The sequence below is a fragment of the Tenrec ecaudatus genome, chromosome 12 (genome assembly GCF_050624435.1).
Source record: "Tenrec ecaudatus isolate mTenEca1 chromosome 12, mTenEca1.hap1, whole genome shotgun sequence".
In the NCBI taxonomy this organism is placed as follows: Eukaryota; Metazoa; Chordata; class Mammalia; order Afrosoricida; family Tenrecidae; genus Tenrec; species Tenrec ecaudatus.
The window spans coordinates 75,457,904-75,478,066 of record NC_134541.1 but is presented as its reverse complement, the minus strand read 5'-3'; the positions used below and the strand labels follow the sequence as shown (position 1 = coordinate 75,478,066).

Here is a 20,163-nt window from a genome sequence, read left to right as displayed (position 1 = left end):
ACTGAAAAGTCTACAAGATTAAACATGGCATTTTATCTAGAGCTTAGCATGTGTACATACTCCAAGCCATACATGGTCATGTAACAGCATCTTCTTATGCTGGCTCGTTAATTGAAATTGCCGTGAGGAATAAGGCGATTTTCCTCGCAACAATATCATGAGGCAAAGTATAATTTTTAGAAGTAAAAACTATGTTTAGGTTTCCTTATTTAGGAATATCTTACTGATTTTAATTTGTCCATTAAGAAGTGATGGTCACTTTTCTGTAGTTATAAGGCACAGTTTGCCTGGTAGCTTGCTTTATTCTTCCCTTCCCCTCACTTTGAAAACCATATATCTGTTGTCCACTGTCAGGTCCCTAAACATTGCAGTCCCTTCTCTGAGTTGTATGGATCTTAAGGCATTCTGTGTTTCCAGGGCTGGGCACACAGCAGGAATCTTGAAAGCATCTCTTGACAAGGTTGCTGAGAGCCTTAGTACATGTTCTAGAATGAACTTGACTCACTTGTCTGGCATTCCTCTCTGTGAGCAAAGACCAGCGTTGTTCACTGAATGTCTCTGGAACTCTACCTGCTGCCTTCTACCTGGCTCTGCTCCTCCCTTTAGTGGGGTTTGTATCCTCTCTCCTGATTCCAAGTAACCTCAACTGACATCTACGGCCACCTTAAACAACAGTCTTTGCTGTGCTTAAGTGGCCAATATATCTCTGGACCTTCAAAAATGAAGCTTTATGTCAGAGATAGGATGCATCAGATCTTAGTGAATGAAGGATTCCATATCAGGATCAAATGAATCCCAGTGGCATCTACTAGGATTGAGTCATTTGCCCTTCATGGCGAAAGAAATAGCCTTGTGTCCTTGTGGAGAGCGGGGATCATGGTCTTCTTTAGAAAAGTGAAGGATTTCTATACTCAACTGTCCAAGAGGGAGGTGCTTGTGCTGCCCTGAGGCGGCAAGAGTCTTGTGCTTCTCTTGGGGTCTTCGCAGGACTGGTGGCATGTCGGATCACAGATGCCCCGCCATGGATGCCCTGCCACAGTGGGCTCTTTGGTCATTCATTCCAGAGCTGCTCTATAGAGACTTGAAGCTTTCTCTGGAACCACAGATGTGGAAACTGCAAGGGCCATTGCTTCGTGGAGGCTCCTGCCAGTCAGTGCTGCCGGGGCAGGAAGTGGCCTAGAAGAGTCCTGTGGCTGTGAGTGAGGACATGAAGTGTGGAACTTGAGGTGGAGGGATGATGGGGATGGTGTCTGAGGTGGTCTCCTCTGACTCACTCTCTCTATCACTCAGGTCCTCAGCAAGTGATGGGATGATCCTGACCATATTTTCCTTAAAATGCACCTGCTTCTTCTTGGACAGGGTGTCTGTGGACTCCAGGGTGTCTGTGGACTCTAGGGTGAGTTCCATCATGGTGTCTGGGGGCTGGCAGGTGCCCTTTTTGGTACTCTTCAAGATGCTCTTCATATGTGTGAAGAAGGAGCCCGTCCCCTCCTTGATGACCCCATGGAAGGTGTAGGTTTGCTCCGTGTTCCCAGAGCCAGTAGCGCTCACAGTGTTGCTGCAGGGATCAGTGTAGCGCTCTGGGGAGGATGGCCCCTGAGGGGCTGCTTGGGTCTTCTTGTGCTTGCTCAGCAGGAAGTAGGCCAGGCCAGTGATGATGAGCATTGAACCTGGAAAAGAGTTGCGAGATCAGGGGTGCTAGATGGAGTGTGGACAAACCCAGAGGCACATCACCCAAGCCAATTTGTCAAAGGACCAAAGAACATGCTATTGTGTGTCCATAACCAGATTCCTCCCTTATGATATGGGTGCGTACATCTGTGCATACACACACACACACATACACACACATACACCTCCATCTCTCTCATAGACAAGACTTGGCTCCAGACCAGGCCATGTGAATAGCACAGTGACCACATGCCAGGGATCCTAGGCCCAGATTAGAAATCTGAGGAAAGTCTCTGTATGGATCCTGAGGCTCCCTTCTTAGTCCTCTGCCTGAGGTTCTGTTTTGTTGAGCATCCATTTAGTCCTGCTGCGTAGCCTCCTTTACCATGCTCAGTGTCTCCTGCTCAGGGAAGTTTATTGGACTGAACTTGTGATGTCTTCCATGTTCTAGCTTGCTTTCTGGACCCATTGCTGGACTTAGCTGCCTTCGATTCACAGGAATGAGACTACCCCATTCACTTCGGCCTCCTCCAGTCCTTTGGGTGCAGCTACCACAGTATTTGCTCTTGTTGTGGGCCAAGACCAGGACCATGCAGCTCTCTATCTCTTATGTGAGTCTTGCCCCATCTGAGAAAGACGAGGTGGAGGAGGTTGTACTGCCTGCCAGAGCCACCCCCTCCTGTGTACCTGTGGTTCTCCAAGGAACAAAGGGTCTGGCTCATTCTGGCATTGGCCATAGCCGAATCCTTCTTTGCCTGGAGGACTGGAGCAGAGACAGCGTCTGGGAGAGGTTGTGGCCAGCTATATGCCAAGAGGTTTCAGGAAGGATGAGGACATGCGCCTCTTAGTTCAGACTCCATGAATGGCCGGCCTCATGCACTTTAGATGGGCCATGAAAGGAGGGCTATTTTTAGAGAGATAAAGGAGGAAAGAGGAGCAGAGGTTTTAGAAGAAAAGCCCATGGAGAAAAATTAAGCAGGGGGAGCATTGGATTGAGGTTCTGGAGAACTGGTAAGGTTTGTAAGGGAAGTAAGGTGTACAGAGTGAGGTCTTTGGGGATCAGTCATGGTTAGTGACTGAAAAACTAGCTTGACTTGGTATGCACTGGGTAGACTAACAGGGTTTGGATAGAGAAGGGACTCATTTCAAGTCATCTGAAAGCTCTGACCACAGAGTGTGAGGAATGAAGAATCTCTCCATGTGGGGGAAGCCTTGTGACATTTCCACAAAGGTGGTTGCCTTTCAGGATGCCCTTGTCCCTCTGCCATGTTGGAGGGCATCTGCTGGCTTTTCATCCTCATGCTCCTGGCCAGGGTACTAGCAGAGTGTCTGATGTGGATGTGGAGCCAACTTCATAGCAGATCTGTTTCCCTGAAGGAGACCAGCAAAGAAGGCTGGTTCTTTCTACTCAGAGGTCACAAATTCCAAATGCCCATACCTGGAATTGTCACATGCCAGATGAGAACTGGATGGAGAAAACAGGCCACGGATAATAGCAGGTAGGCTAGAAATTTTTGGAAGCAGCCCAGCCAGTTGGCCTTCTTTCTTGCCCAGTAAGCCAGAGAGCCTGGCTGACACCTAAGGGAGGGAGTCACAGTGTTAGCAGGAGGTAAACATTCCCAGAAAGCCCTTGAAATACCAGAGATTATTTTTACTCCAAGATCTGCTCCAACTCTCCATGGAGGCCCTAAGCAGCTGAGGCTGAGCTCTTCTGTGATGGTGCACACTGTGGTGGACCCCGGGCCTGGAGTCCTGGGAGTCCCAGAGGTACTCACTGTGGGTACCATAGCTGGGGGCTTGCCAAGTCTCTGCGGTGAATCCACAACCTTCCTAAAAGCTTACATAGATCTGCACTTCTGGCCCAGAAAGAAGGAAATGGAATCTTCTCTTACCCTTTCTGTTGAGATAGTAGAACAGTGAATGGACTCAAGGCTCTCTCTTGAGCCAGAAGTGGCTCTATATGGTGTAAAATACAGGATCATCTGCTGGGAGGGTGTACAGATGGCACCCTACACAAGGGGTTTCAATATGTGGGGTTTCAGGGAGCTGAGACCCAATCTTGCCTCATGCCTGAGACCACATCTTTCTAACTTGCACAGAGGTGTGATAGGAAGTAGGTTTCACTGAGTGGGCCTTCAGGTTTCAAAGAAGGAAAATACCTGTCTCATCTTCATCTCCTCTGATCTGGCTTCAAGGGGACACCTCAAATTTGTCCAGCTACATCCCGACTATGCAAACTTTATAGGTTTGCTGGCTAATGTGAAGCCAGAGTATCTCCTGCCAGGTCTTATTCTTGCTAGCCAAACTCCAGGCCAGAGAGTGGGATGTCCCTAGTAGGTCAAAGGCCCACATTAGAGGCAGAATTCCTCACATCCCATGCCCTAGGAAGTCACAGAGATTACGTGGTAGTAGCATACGGGTAGCAGAGACAGGGAAGACATTTGTCTCAAGATTTGGTGAGCCTGGAAGGCAGTCAATGACCTTTCAAGGTGCAAGGACAGTTGGTTTGAGGTCTGGCTCTCTCACTGACTACCTGGTGACTTTCTGTATAGGTTTCCTGAGCCCTTGGTAGGACTGATACGAGACTATTATTGAGCTGTCCTATAGCATGATTGGTAACTCCATGGTCATTGGATCCTTATGATGGTGGGTACTCCTGTCCTTAAATGGAGTATGAGGCCGTAGTCCCTGACCTCTGTGGCACAGGCAGGTGTCAGAATGCACTTGAACTCAGCTCTCTTGTCCCCAGTCATAGCCTCTATGGAGTGTTTTCCAGGTTTGTAGATGGTTTGGACTTAGGCTCAGAGACTGGCTGTTTTTAGTGGGGGGTGAGGAGGGGTGGGGACTGGGGTCACATCAGGGATTGTGAATGGAAGCAGGCCCTGAAGGAAGATGTCAGTTCCCTGCTTGGTTGGAAGTAGGGACAGAGCATGGGTGAACCTAAGTTACACTGACAGCAAACCTCTGGGCTAGTGATGCATGGACCCTCAGGAAGGAGACACTGGGTTCAGAACAAGAGATTCCATGGGTCATGGTTTCACTCAGTATGTCTGAAGCTGAGGGGTGGGTGATGGGGGAGATGCTACTTAAGGGATACTTACTGGAAGCAAATGGCCAGCATCTGAGCCACGAAGTAGGCACCTTCACACACAGAGAGGGCAGTTCCTGTAAAACTGAGAGTGTAGACTTGTGAGTGTGACATGTAGTTGTCTCTTTACAGCCTTTGTGACCCCTTGGCCTCTGCAGCTGACTGCTAACCCATATTTCTTAGCATGGGGCCATACTTCAGCCAACAGCGAATATCTACCAGGTTGTCTGGGAAATCAAGACTCAAGCTAGACTGGTAGTAGTGCAAGAAGTGGCAGGGGAGCAAAACTGAGAGATAAATGAGATAGAAGATTCTATTGAGCAAGAGAGGCTACCTTCACCCCAGGATCCCAGTGAGGACCCTGGCAGGGGGTATACTCTGCCTTCTGGTATGACCTCTCGGCCCACTTGTGCAAACCTTGAAGCTGGATCCCCTCCCAAGTCCTTTTCTCTGCATTTCTCTCATGGTGCAATCTGATACTTGGATCTATGAGTACTGTTCCTTAAGTGCCTTTAACATGTCCCCATTCTTTTGGGCATCACTGGCATCATAGAAGGTCAGGCGATACTCCTTGGTCCCCTGGCCTCTGGGTTCCACAGTCTCTGTCTCCTCATTCTTCACTGTCACCACAGAGCTGAAACCGGAATCTGATTGTATTCTTCTCACTAAAGAGACCCTGAGGTTTCTCATGCTCCAATCATGGTGTAGAGACTCTTTAGCAAGAATCCACCAGAGAATATACATTCCTGGGCCATCTTAAAATTTTCATATCAACATTTCTGGGAATGAAATTTACACTTGTCCACAGAATGGGAATTTTCTGGAATATCTTTTATGAACCTAGAACTTCTGCTTTCCCTGACTACCCAGAAGGTACTGGGTGTGGCTTGTCCTTTGCAAAAGCTAGCCTCTCTTACAAAAATAAAAATGAAAATATACCCTTGTCCAAGTTATCTAGAGTTACTGTACTGGAAATACCACATGTGGATTATCCTCTCAGTAGCTCTACAGTAATACTTCATTTCTCTGTTGGTTCTCAGTTTAGGAGCAAGGTCTTTATCTCTTTTCAGCACCTTTTTGAAAAAATCATTTTACTGGGGGCTCGTACAACTCAGCACAATCCATATATCCATTCATTGTGTCACGCACATTTGCACATTTCCTGCCATCATGCTTTTCAAAACACTTTCTTTCTACTTGAGCCCTTGGTATCAGCTCCTCATTTTCCTCCTCCCTCTCCCACCCTCCCTCCTTCATGAACCCCTGATAATTTATAAATCATGATTATTTTGTCATGTCTTACACTGACCGATGTCTCCCTTCACCTACTTTTCTGTTGTCCATCCCCCGGGGAAGGGGTTAGGGGTTATAGATAGATCATTATGATTAGTTCCCCTTCTTTCCCCCCACCTTCTTCTTCTCCTCCTGGTCTGGCTACTCTCAATATTGGTCCTGAGGGGTTAAGCATAAGGGGATTCCTTATGTTTCCAGCTCTTTTCTCTACCCATGTATATGCTCTGGTCTAGCTGGATTTGTAAGGTAGGATGGGAGTCATGATAGTGGGAGCTAGGAAGCATTAAAGAACTAGAGGAAAGTTGTATGTTTCATAGGCACTAGACTGCACCCTGACTGGCTCATCTCCTCCACACGACCCTTCTCTAAGGGGATGCCCAGTTGCCTACAGATGGTCTTTGGGTCTTTACTCCACACTCCCCCTCATTCACATTGATATGATTTTTGTTCTTTCCTCTATTTCTTTCTATTTTCCTCTTGTCCCACTCTCATGCTCAGCTCTCATTCAGGTTTCAGCAATTCATCTCCGTTACATTGCCCTTGATCAAGCCCTACCAGGCCTCCTACATCTCCTCACCATTGATTTTAGATCACTTGTTCCCTTGTCTCTGGGTTTGTTAACATCCACTTCCTTTTCCCCGCCTCCACGTCTCCCATGTCCCCCCAGAACTGTCTGTACGGTTGTTTTCTCCTCCAGATTGTTTATCCCTTCTATCTTATCTAGATAGAACTGCAGAGATAATAATATGCACAAAAAAACCAAAACAGAGCAAAACAAAGCAACAAAAGAAACAAAACAACAAAACCCCAACAACAACAATAAAAGCCTATAAAGAGTTCAAGGTAGGTTGTTGACCTTTAGAAGTGTTTTCCAGAGTCTGATGGGGTGCCACGCCCTAGTTCCAAAGTCTATTTTTGGTATTCCCTTGGAACGTTGTTGCTCTGTTCCTCTTGCTATTCTGTTGCACCTCCTTAGTGTTTTGCCTCGGTGTGGTGGGGTCAGATTGGGTGCAAGTCCCACACTGTGTCTCTAGTGTTGTCCCCTGTAGGGCTATGGGCCAGTGAGGGATGTTGTGTCTCGTAGTGGAGCTGGTCCTATGGTCCTCTCTGTGCATTGGCTGCTCAAAGCAGGAATATCGTCCTCAGGGCTTGGTGGGCCAGGATGTGCTCTACTCTCTCTTCCTCCCCCTTCATTTGCTCCGGTGTGCTCCCATCAGACATGTTCCTCTCCCTGAGCTGTAACTTCAGTGCTGTCCTCTGAAGTGAATTTTCTGCGGTGCCCAATATTCCTTAGAGATTTTCATGTGTCTTGGTATCTATCTGCCCCTAGACAAGGAAATTCCCAGCACAGAGTCTCTAGGTCCAAACGAAGTGCTCTGCTTTTAGCTCCTCTGGGAGCATCTGCCTTGGAGCTCTCTACCTAAATTAGTCTGGTGTGGGTCTGAGTCTGAGTGAGTTTGAAGAATGTAGTAGGGGCTTATTGGAAGAGAAGAAGACACTAAGCAAATGTGGAAAGGAGATGCAGAGAAGAAAAAAGGGGGAAACAATTACAATTTAGTTCTTGGGGTGGTGCACTTAGCCATGAACCTGCTTGGGGCTGCAGATGCAGAGAAGCCAGGGACAGATTTGTTCAGGGGGATGTGCTACAATTGACTTTTGTTCCTGGGGAAAAGGGTTGCAGTGACTAGAGTACTCAGAGAAGACGATGCTGATGTGTGTCTGTGGAGCAGAGGCTAGATGGTGATAGAAGACAATAAAGTGAGGAAAGCTGCTCTTTGATGGGTCCTTGAGGATGAGTGGCGGTAGTCAGGGGCAGGGAGTGATGGATGGAGTGAGTGGCCACTCTATAAGAAATTCAAGAGCAGAGCATTGCTGAGGAATGAACCAGCTCACAGGGAGGGGAGGGGACACAAGATTAGAAATGTCTTGTGATATTTCAGCATAGAGTGACCAACCTGGCATAGTAACTCCCCTGACTCAAGACAGTGGTATAACAGGAAAAATAGGCAGAAAGTATTTCACATTAACTCCTCAGAGGACCTGCTTGTCACTTTAGGATAATCACTTTTGACTTCTTATCCAAGATGATATTAGGGATAGAATGGTGAATTTATCAATCATATGAAGAGGAGAAAGTCCTGGGGTGACTTCTAGACACAAGGGAGTGAGGGGATAGTGTACAGTCAGTGAGGACAGAGACACAGAGGGAGATCAGGGTGAGGAAACAATCTCTTCTAGCTAGTGGGCACTCCATGGCTTGTGGCAGACTTTCCAAGGTAGAATTGGACAGCAGGAAAGATCCTGGGAAGTTCTCTCTCTGCTTCATCTTCCTGCTGTCCAGTCACTTGGAGAACTGCTAGAGACACCACCGCCAGACCCACAATACTCTGCACCCACTGACTAGTGATGTTCTGGCATTCCACATTATTGCATGAGTCTGAAGATCAGCTTATTGATTAGTGTTGGACTGGGCTGGGAGGTTTCTTGATATTTAATGACTTGTTGATATGAAACTCTTTCTTACACATCCATGAGTGTCTCTGGATTTGCTTCTCTACTCAATCTGGCCTAACACAGAGAGTGACTAGTGGATTTAGGTTCTTGACCTAGTAACTTACTTCTGAGAATTAGGTAGTGAAAATCCTATGGATCACTTCAGAATATTGTCCAATATAGTCATGTCATCAGAAAGGATTAATTGCTAGAAAAGTTTAGTAAAATAGAGGATAAAGGAAAAGGAGAGAAACTCTCAATGAGAGCGACTGACATATTAAACAATGGATGAAACCATATTAATGATAATGAAGATGGTACCGAATCAGGGCATCTTTCATCCTGTTACACATGCAGCCATCTCCAGTCAAAGCCAAATTGATGGCCACAAACCACAATAATGACAATTCTGTGGCAGTGTGGACAATAAGCGAGAAAGGAGGAAAACGGTAGGTGTGACCCAGGCAAGCCAAATCACAGGCTAGAGGGAAGGACATTTTCAGCCTTGAGGTCTTCTGAGCAGGAGGATGTGCAGGGTGAAGGAAGGAGAGGATCTGAGGACACACTGACTCATGGCACTGCAGGATATGGAGTTTTGCCGGAGTAGGCAACACAGACAGTAGCCCTTTGGTCTACCTGGCCTGTCATTACATATCACTGCTCAACTAAGTGGTGCTGAAGAGAACCCGAGTTCTGCATTGCCAGAGAGATACTACTTTTAGCTCCACGGCCCTCAGGAGGGCTGCCGAGGGGCTAGGCCCTAGCCTGAGTGTTCCCTGTGGGATGGAAAAACCTAGCCCAGTGATTTCCTTCCTGCTAGGGAATTTTGACTTGTAGAGAAGACAAGGCATAGCCAGGGATCAGAGAGACCCACATTGAAGCTTATTGCTCCAGTGCTCTGTGATGTTCATGTGGTCTGAGGGGTTCTCTGAATGCTCTGATTTGTAAAAGTCGGACAACATATACTTCTTATAGAATGGTAGTAATGTTTAAATCACACAATATAAATATTTAACTGTGCACAGCATGTAGAGGAAAGCAAATATATATTCTCTTATTCTGATACTGCTCTATTTAAACTAGAGCTTGGTTAATATTTATTTAACAAAGGAGTGATTGAAAGGATAAGCAAATGGATAGAGCTGGATGAAATGGATGGATGAATGAGTTTATATATATATATATGGCTATAAGTATGGCTTAACAAAATAATGTATGATTGTATATATGGATAGGTAGGTGGATGCTTAGATATATAGAAAGATGAAAAGATAGGTATATGGATGGATTGGTGGATAGGTGGGTGAGCTGATGCATAAATGGATGGATGAGTGAGTGAATAGATGCATGGATGGATGGATGATTTGATTGACTGATGGGTGACTGAGCAGGTGGATAGAAGGATAACTGGTTGATTTGGGGATGGTTTGACTAAAGCTCAGGTCAGCCCAGGGGTTCTCCTAGAGACTTCTCAACTCTTTTCATCTCTGTGATAGGAAGGAATTGGCATGGGAAAGAGAGGAGGCCTCCTCTGATCAGTTCTGAGTAGAGAGGTGCTCCTACACGGCAATCATACTCACAGCAAATAGAAAGCCAAGCTGGTGAATTGTCCCTGGAGGAAAGTCTCGGTGCCCACGCCGATCAGCACTAAGGGAGAGAAGAAACAGAGTGTGTTCCCAGTTATTCCTTGCCATAGCATGGCCCATGAAGTACGCAACTTCACCTGGGGTGGGAGATCCTTTTTTAAAAAAAATCATTTTATTGGGGGCCCATACAACTCTTATCACAATCCAAATATACATCAATTGTGTAAAGCACATTTGTATATTCATTGCCCTCATCATTCTCAAAATATTTGCTCTCCACCTAAGGCCCTGGCATCAGCTCCTTATTTTTTCTCCTCCCTCCCTGCTCCCCCCTCCCTCATGAACCCTCGATGATTTATAAATTATTATTTTGTCATATCTTGCCCTGTCCGACAGGGAGATCCTTTGGAGGGTTCCTTGACAGTGAAGTGAGCCTTCCCAGGGATCCAGGTCAGAACAGGCTTCCTCCCCCCCAACCCCCACCACATAGCACTGGGAGCTGAGGCAGGGGAGGTGCACCACGAGAAGAGGGAACTTCTTGCTCCCTGGAAACCACAGACAGAACCCCATAGGTCTTCCATTCTGGGCTCCAGAATCTGCCTATGGATGAGAACTTTCCCTTTCCACCCCCTGCCTGGATCCACATTGTTACTGTTTTCACAACTTTGGGCTTTGTATCACTTGCTGATTTGTTTGCTACATCAACATTCTCGGCTTATTACTTTGTATAAGATGCTAAATCCTGTGTTGTTGTTGTGTTTTCTTTGTGAAATGACAGAATCCCACTTCTGCAAGGCATTCATTAAGGATTCGAATCCCACTGTCCTGTGAGATGAACATCTAAGCTTCCATTGATTGGTTTTGTCCCGGGCCAATTTCATCGCAGATGTAGGCTTTGTAGACTGACTTGCTCCTCATCCCTATTTTATAGGTATTCTATTGCTCCGAGGACTTATCTTAAGCCATCCCTGATAAAGACATCCCACAACGCAGGCTGAGGAAAAAGTCCAAGAGATGCTCCTGCACTTTCCAGTAGGTGGCATTGACCCCAACCAGATCTCTTTATATCCCGAAGTAGTTATGTCACCATAGTGATATAATGGGTTCCATATTTGGCTAGGCGCCTGTGGGTGGCCCTTTGTCCTTTCCACTCATGGCTTCCTTTTCTTGGGCTATGGTACTTTATTTCTTGGCAGAGATATTACACGAACCTCATCACCCAAATGTCCAAGGGCCTCCCTGCTCTCAGTGAATTGTCAACCCATTCGGAGTATGTGGCAACTGCTGCTGAGATGCTACCTAATGAGAAGCTGGTCCTCCCCCACTTGAGCTGGCGCCAGCACTCCTTACTTCTGGGGGATTTGTGGAAGTAGCCAGTGGGAAGGAGGCAGGAAGGGGAGTGAAGTTGAGCATTTCCCGCAGTGATGGATGGTTCAATTGCTCCCTGAGCTTCAAAGTTTGTCTCATCCTTCTCAGGTTCCAGCTGCTTTGCAGGTTCCCACTGGGGGAGGGGCTGTTTATGTCAGGCACACATGGCTCTGCAGTGTTGACATAATTATACTGTCCAAATTCACAAAGCACTTAATACTTATATACAATGATGACAAGTCCCAACTCCCCACAACAGCTCATGATACAGGGAGTCTTTGTCACAAAGGAAGAAATCTATATAAGGCTACAGTCCAGTTAATAGCTGAGTCACTTAATTTCTCTGAACCTCAATTGCTTCGTCGTGGTTACAAATGGTTATAAGGATTCAATAAGTGGTTTGATGCCAAACATGTCACAGTGGTTTAATAAGACTGTTTTTAAAATTTTGAGTATACAGATTCAGACAGGAGTGGGGAAAGTCTTCCACTAGGGCTCATGTTTATATGACTTGTGTTTTGTACTTCGTCAGGACTCTGTTCAAGTTTGTAGTCTGTAGTTTTGTGGAGTCCCTGGATAGTGATAAATAAACTCTGGCTGTGTCGTGGGTTAAATGTTAGGTTGCTAATGGCAAGTTTAGCAGTTTGAAACCACCAGCTGCCCCAAGGTAGAAAGAGGAAACTTTCTGTTCCCATAAAGGTCTACATTCAAAAACCCATGGGTGCAGTTCCACTCTGTCTTACTGGGTTGCTACGGGTCGAAACAGACTCGATTGCAGTGAGTTTGGTTTTGGGTTTGGGACAGTGATAATGGTTCGGATGCTTGTCTGCTAACCAAAAGATTAGTGATTTGAGTTGACCCAGAGGTACCTCAGGAGGAAATTCTATCAAACTACTTAAAATATATATTTATTGAAAACCCTATGGTGTATAGTTCTACTTCTGTACAAATGAGGCTGTTTTAGTGTGAGACTCCCAGGTAACTATTTTTGTATGTCAGATGACCAGTAGAGGGCAGTCTTGGGATTGAGGAACCTTGGTGTTTGCGCCACTTGGAAAGTTACTTTGATGCCTCTCGTGTGCTTTCGTGTGAAACAAGACTCAATGGTAAAAGGAGGGTTAAAAAGGCAGCACTGGGTTTACAGTGAATAAACAAATAAGCTAAACATGGTAACTGGTCTGGAATCGCAGTTCCATCTGTTACCACCCGTATAACCTTAGGAAAGTACTTTTGGTGTTCTCCATGACTAGGGAAGGGAGTACTGGTGACGTAGTGGGTTACGCATTGGTTTAATAGCCATAAAGTCAATAGTTCAAAACCAAGAGGAGAAAGTTGAGGCTTTCTACTCCTGCAAAAACTTGCAATCTTGAAAATCCACAGGGGGTCATTCTATTCTGTTCTATAGGTTTGCTATGAGTTGAAATCAACTCAATGACAGGGAGGGAGTTGAGCTGATGCCCAGGAAACAAGCCTGCACTTGTCTGGAGGAGAAGAGCTAGAGTAGAGAAGTAGAGATATGTGTATTAGAGTCAAAAGTATGGAGTGCTAGGCTGGGAGATCCTCAAAGGGACCCTCATCTACTTCTCCTGGGATGCTATAAGGTAACTTGACCCTGAGTCATCCGCTGTCTGCCTGCTTCTGCTTGTTCTGAGGCTCATGCTTTCAGTGCCTAACCATGCCAAGGTGAGGCAACTTTGATGGCTGCTAAGTCTTCCCTTTTGCTCCCAGATCTATCTGCCTGTGTGCTTAGCTCTCTGCCAAGGCCTACATAAGCTACATAGACATTGCTGACCAGCTTGTGGAGGTGACTTGGGACTAGGACCTTCTGAATTGAGGTCAGAGATGGGGTTTCTCCATGGATGCCCTTGATCCAACAGGAGCAATGAGGTATAGACCGAGAAAAGTGATACATGGGAAACAGCACCCCAAGATGTAAGAAAAGTTGACCAAGTACTCTGACATCAGAGGAAGGAAGGATTAATCCTGGGACTATCAGGAAAGACTTTGTAAAGAAAATCCAAACCAGGTGGACTAGAAAAATCAGGTAGGAAATGGACATTACACATGGAGAAAGCATGACATATCAGAAAGGGGACTCCCTATGACAGAAAGCTGTCCAGTCTAGAGCCGAGGGCACAAAGCCCATTGCAGGTTAAGGGGCAGTACAGTTCAACTGTGAGGTTCTTCAATACCAGACTTCACATGGTGGGTCAAAAGAGACCCAAGAATAGTTAGAGGCAGTGGAAGAATATTTTACAAAGTGGTATTTTATAAATCTCTGACTTCAAGCAGACTGGGTAAGAGTTTCTGTAAATATTTTATGAGACTGAGGACAGATGGGAGACAAGGGCAAAGGGCCAACACACAGTTCTGGATTTTCTTGGCCTCCCTACTCCTATCTGCAGTGTCTTCTGCATACATTAGCAGGTGCTAGATCCTTTTTTGACTCTTTCTTCAAGCAAAGATATGGACCATGCCCTGGTTTAAGGTTTGGTTGATACTCTCTACTTGTCTGCCAGCCTTGGATTGCAATATTTAAAGATCCCATGGGCAAAATATTGAATGATACAGGAATCATCAAAATAAAATAAAAGAAATCTATAAAGTCACAAAAGAAATATATAAAATACTAAAAGAACTAGTCGACATTCAACCATTTCAGGAAGTAGCATATGATCAAAGACTAATGCTACTGAAAGAAGATATCCAAGCTACACTGAAGACATTAGCCAAAAACATCACCCCAGAAATTGACAGAATACCAATTGAAATGTTTCAACATGCTGATGACACGCTGGAAACACTCACCCATTCCTCTAAATGTAGAAAACAGCTAACTGATCAATCAACTAAGAGATATCCACATGTGTACCCATTTCAAAGAAAGGTGACCCAACAAAATATTGATATTATTGAACATTATCACATGCAAGTAAAACTTTGCTGAGGATCATTCAACAATGGTTGCAGCAGTACATTGACAGGGAACTGCCAGAAACTTAAGCCAGATTCTGATGGTGGAACAAGGGATAGATGTCAGATGGATTCGTTATTGTTAGTTTTTTTGGTTTGGGTCTTAGTATATTTCTCTGCATATGAAATCCAGGATAGTTAAATCTAGAAACAGTAACCGGATTAATGATATCTTGGAGTATGGCCGGGGAGGTTGCGGGGAACTGGAGAGCTCCAAACAATGAGTACAAGAAAGAAGAAAATACTGTAAAATTGTGGTTATGATTGCATAACTCTTCTTGATATAATTGAATGATTGAATTGCATGATTTGTAGACTATGTGCCCATAAATTTTTAGACAAAGGAAAACACCCCAGACGCTATATCTTTTGGGGTCCTAAAGTATTGAAGGTAAACAAGCAGCCATCCAGCTGAGAAACAACAAATCCCACATGGAAGAAGCACACTAACCTTTGTGATCACAAGGTGCTGAAGGGATCAGTTATCAGTCATCAAAGAACAAAAAATCATATAATTGTGTGCTCACCTCTCCAATACAATCGCTGAAGACAAATGGGTGCATAAACAAATGTGGTGAAGAAAACTCATGGTGCCTGGCTATCAAAAGATATAGTATCTGGAGTCTTACAGGCTTGAAGGTAAACAAGTGGTCATCTAGCTCTGAAGCAACAAAACCCACATGGAAGAAGCACACCAGCCTGTGTGATCACGTGGTGTCAAAGGGATCTGGTATCAGGCATCAAAGAACAAAAAATCATATCATTGTGAATGAGGGGGAGTGCGGAGTGGCAACCCAAAGCCCATTTGTAGGTAACTGGACATCCCCTTACAGAAGGGTCGCAGGGAGGAGACAAGTCAGTCAGGGTGCAATATAGCAACGATGAAACATACAACTTTCCTCTAGTTCCTAAATGCTTCCTGCCCCCTTCTCCCCCACTATCATGATTCCAATTCTATCTTACAAATCTGGCTAGACCAGAGAATGTGCACTGGTACATGTAGGAACTGGAAACACAAGGAATCCAGGTTGGATGATCCCTTCAGGATTAGTGGTGAGAGTGGCAATTCTGGGAGGGTGGAGGGTGGGTGGGGTGGAAAGAGGGAATGAATTACAGGGATCTACATATGGCCTCCTCCCTGGAGGGCAGACAACAGGAAAGTGGGTGAAGGGAGACATCGGACAGTGTAAGATATAACAAAATAATAATTTATAAATTATCAAGGGTTCATGAGGGAGGGGGAGAGGGGAGGGAGGGGATAAAAATGAGGAGCTGATGCCAGGGCTTAAGTGGAGAGCAAATGTTTTGAGAATGATGAGGGAAACAAATGTACAAATGTGCTTTATACAATTGATGTATGTATGGATTGTGGTAAGAGTTGTATGAGCCCCCAATAAAATGATTGGGAAAAAAAGAAAAACACCATGGTTTGGGTTAGGTGCACCTTAGTCCTTAAAGTAATATCCTGGCTTTCAGCACATTAAGGAACTCTTGTGCAGCTGAATTACCTGATGCAATGTATTGTTTGGTCTCTTGACTACAGTTTCTGGGAGCATTGGCTGTGGAACTAAGCAAGAAACTTCAACAGTTTTTTTGGTTTGCCATGATGTTACCTATTGAGCCAGTGGTGAGGATTTTGGTTTTCTTTACATTGAGTTGTAATCCATACTGAAGACTTCTATTCTTGATCTTCATCAGTGTGTTAGTCAGGGTAGACTAGAGAAACAAATTCATCTACACTCATAAGAGAGTATAAGAGAATTTTATATAATGGGTAATTGTACATTAAGAAAGCATTCCAACCCAGTCCAGTCCAAGCCCATAAGTCCAATATTAGCCCATATGTCTGGCACAAATCTATAAAGTCCTCTTCAGACTTATGAAGCACAAACAATGACGCTGAATGCAGGACTATCACAGGACAGTGGGTAGAAAGTCTTTGGATCCACGGGCATTGTAAGCATCTCAGTGCTGGCAAGGGTCTCTATGTGGCTTCTCCAGGTCCATGGTTCTGGCTGAATCAGGGTAGGTCCGAGTGGCTTCTCCTCAGGGATGTCTCATAGGGAGTCAGCCTTGTGTCTTGTCAGGAGAGTGTCTCCAAGGGAGTGAGGAGAGAGAGAGAAAATGTCTCCTGTCTCCACTGAGGAAAATACAGGAGTTCCCAGAATTCTCAGGAGAAGGCCATGCCTACACAGAGGCCTCATTGGCTATGATCCTGTTGACAGACTACACTCTACCCCTTCATTCTTAATCCTCTCAAGTCTCAAATTGACACTAGATGATGTAACTACCAAAATCAGCAAGTGCTTCAAGTCCTCCTTACTTTCAGCAAGCAAGGTTATGTCATCGGCATAGCAAAAATTATTAATTAGCCTTCCTCCAATCCTGATACCACATTCTTCTTCATATTATTCACCTTTTCTGATTATTTTCTCAGTATACAGATTGAGTACGTATGGATACAACCCTGACACACACCTTTCCTGGAGTTTTTCCTTGTTCTACTTACATAATTACCTCTTGATTTATGTACAGGTTCCCTATGAGCAGAATGAAGTGCTTTGGAATTCCCATTTTTCTCAGGGCTATCCATCATTTATTATGGTTCACACAGTCGAAGTCCTTGGCATAATCAAGTAAATATCTTTCTTATATTCTCTAATTTCTTTTTTTTTTTTTCAGGCTCAATTCACTTTATTACATTTTGTATAAAATTGACTATGTGGTAGCCACAGCTGGAGCCTGGGTCCTCTGCATGGAGACTCTGGTGTGGGTCTTCACAAGATGGTCAGTGAATTCCTGGTAGGGAGACTTGGTGAACACGGTCTCTTTCCAGAGGTCAGGGGTCAGATAGCTGTACGTCTTGGAGATGGCATCAAAGGTGGCTTTGGCAAAGTTGCCCAGGGTGGCTGTGCAGCCCCTAGCCGACGTGTAGCAGTCATCAATCCCTGCCATCATCAGCAGTTTCTTGGGCACAGGGGCTGAGACGATGCCAGTGCCCCTGGGGGCAGGGATGAGTCGCACCAGCACAGACCCACAGCGGCCGGTCACCTTGCAAGGGACCGTGTGGGGCTTGCCAATCTTGTTGCCCCAGTAGCCTCGCCGCACCGGGACAATGGACAGCTTGGCCAGGATGATGGCCCCTCGGATGGCGGTGGCGACTTCCTTGGAGCACTTGACACCCAGGCCAACGTGCCCATTGTAGTCCCCGATGGCAACGAAGGCCTTGAACCTGGTGCGCTGGCCGGCTCGGGTCTGCTTCTGCACAGGCATGATCTTTAGGACCTCGTCCTTGAGAGCCATCCCCAGGAAGAAGTCAATGATCTCAGACTCCTTGATGGGCAGGGAGAACAGATAGATCTCCTCCAGGGACTTGATCTTCATGTCCTTGACCAGACGACCCAGCTTGGTGACAGGGAGCCACTCCTTGTCTTCGGCTTTGCCCCCGCGAGCCCCGCGGCCTCGTCCACGGCCCCGACCCCGGCCGCGACCCCGTCCTCGCAAGCCGCTGCCGAAGCCTCCGCAGAAGCCGCCGCGAGCTGCCGCTCCCGGGCCCCCGGGGCCTGCAGGCCCTCCCGCTGCACCGGCGTCATCCGCCATTTGGTGTTTTCTCGGAGAAGAAGCATATTCTCTAATTTCAACCAAGATTTATATGATATCAGCAATGATATCTTTGTACCACATCATTTTCTGAATCCAGCCTGAAGCTCTGACAGCTCCCTGTCAATGTACTGCTGCAACCTTTGTTGCGTGATCCTCAAGAAAATTTTGCATGTGTATGATGCCAATGATATGTTTCTATAATTTGAACATTCTCTTAGTTATCTTAATTTTTGAATGGGTACAATATGGATCTCTTCCAGTCAGTTGGCCAAGTAGCTGTCTTCATCTCCTGGCACAGATGTGTTTACAGTGCATCATCAGCTTGTTGGAACATTTCAGTAGATATTCCATCAATTCCTGGAGTTTGTTTTTGGCAAATGCCTTCAGTGCAGCTTGAACTTCTTTCAGTTACTGGCCTTGCTCAGTGACTCTGTTTTTTTCTATCTTCTTTTAATGCTTCCTGTATCATTCAATATTTTGTCCATAGAATCTTTCACTATTTCAACTTATATCTTGAATTTTTCTTAAGTTATTTCAGTTCATAGTATGCTGAGTGCTCTTCCTTTTCAGGGTTCTAATTCTGGGTCTTTGCACACTTTGTTATAGTATTTTATTTTGTCTTCTCAAGCTGTCCTTTGAAATGTCTTATTCCGCTCTTTTACTTCATTTTTTCCTGTGGCTTTAGCTACTCTATGAATAATAGCCAGTTTCAAAGTGACTTCTGCCATCCTTTGTGAGCCTTTCTTTTTTCCTGTCTTTTAAATGATCCTTTGCTTTCTTTATGAATGATGTCCTGGATGTCCTGTCAGAGTACACCGGTCTTCAGGCATTAGCGTGCAATGCATCAAACATATTCTTGAGATGTTCTCAAAATTCAATTGAGATAGGTTGTATTTTGGTTCTTGTGGATGTGTTTAAAAATTTTTTATCTTTAACCTGAATTTACATATGAGCAATTGATGATCTGTTCTACCATTAGCCCTTTCCCTGGTTTTAGCTTTTGATATTGAGCTTCTCCATCATCTCTTCCTACAGATGTAATCAGTTTGATTTCTGTGTATCCCATCTGGGAAAGTCCATGTGTAAAATCTCTTTTTTGTGTTATTGAGAAACGGTATCTGCTACAAACAGTTATTTGATCTTGAAAGTTTTTCTAACATCATTTCTATCACCAAGATTATTTTCCAATTACTGTTCCTTCCTCTTTGTTTACATCTTCTGGATTCCAATCACCAATAATTTTCAATGCATCTCGATTGCTTATTTGATCAGTTTCAGACTGAAGACTTTGGTAGAATTATTCAATTTCTTCACCACTAGACTTTTTGGTTGGTGCATAAATCGGAACAAAAATGGATTGGATTTCCTTTAAGAAGGATAGAAAAAACCTATCGCAGTTAGCATTGTACTACAAGACTGATTTTTTTCATTTTCATCAAAGAATGCAAAGCCATTCTTCTTGATTGTATCATTCCAGGTATAGTAAATCATCTGAAAATCATTCAAAATGGCCAATGCGAGTCCGTTTCAGCTCACTAATGCCGATATATTGATCTTTATGGATTCCATTTTATTTCTTATGACTCCAATTTTCCTAGATTTATACTTTGCACATTCTAAGTTCTGATCATTAGCAGAATTTTTCAGCTATTTCTCCTTAGATTGAGTCATGCCCCATACAGCAAAGATCCCAAAGGCTCCAATTCCACAGGCTTTACCCCACTCATGTGACCTTGGTCAACATCATTCTGAGAAACAGATCCTTCTCAGACATATTTTGACTGCTCTCTGACCCGAAGGGCCCATCCTCTGGCACTTCCTCCAATAGCTTTCTTCTTCCTCTCATTAGACCTTCAGTATCAAACAGAAGCAGAAAATTATCATAAATTGTGACAGAAGATGAGCCCATCAAGTTGGAAGGCACTCAGAATATGACTGAAGAAGAGCTGCCTTCTCAAAGCAGAAGCTAAAATAATGACATGGATGGAGTAATGCCTGCAGGTATAAAACCTTCTGGGACTTCATTTACTGTTGGAGCATGACTCAAAAAATGAGAAGAGACTGCTGCGAACAGCAAACTTGAAATAC

General features: G+C 44.9%; 1 protein-coding gene and 1 pseudogene across 1 annotated transcript in view; both read right to left on the bottom strand.

Moving 5' to 3' along the window:
- Positions 1–1,176: 1,176 nt before the first annotated feature.
- Positions 1,177–20,163, bottom strand: part of TMEM72 (transmembrane protein 72) — a 37,447-nt gene continuing 18,460 nt past the window's right edge. Inside the window, exons 2-5 of the mRNA XM_075565033.1 lie at positions 10,126–10,192; positions 4,773–4,844; positions 3,110–3,249; positions 1,177–1,670 (exon numbers count right to left, since the gene is read on the bottom strand). Coding sequence (XP_075421148.1) covers positions 1,177–1,670; positions 3,110–3,249; positions 4,773–4,844; positions 10,126–10,192 — 773 coding nt within the window. The remainder of the gene's footprint in view (positions 1,671–3,109; positions 3,250–4,772; positions 4,845–10,125; positions 10,193–20,163) is intronic.
- On the bottom strand, positions 17,141–18,090 carry LOC142462362 (small ribosomal subunit protein uS5 pseudogene; annotated as a pseudogene).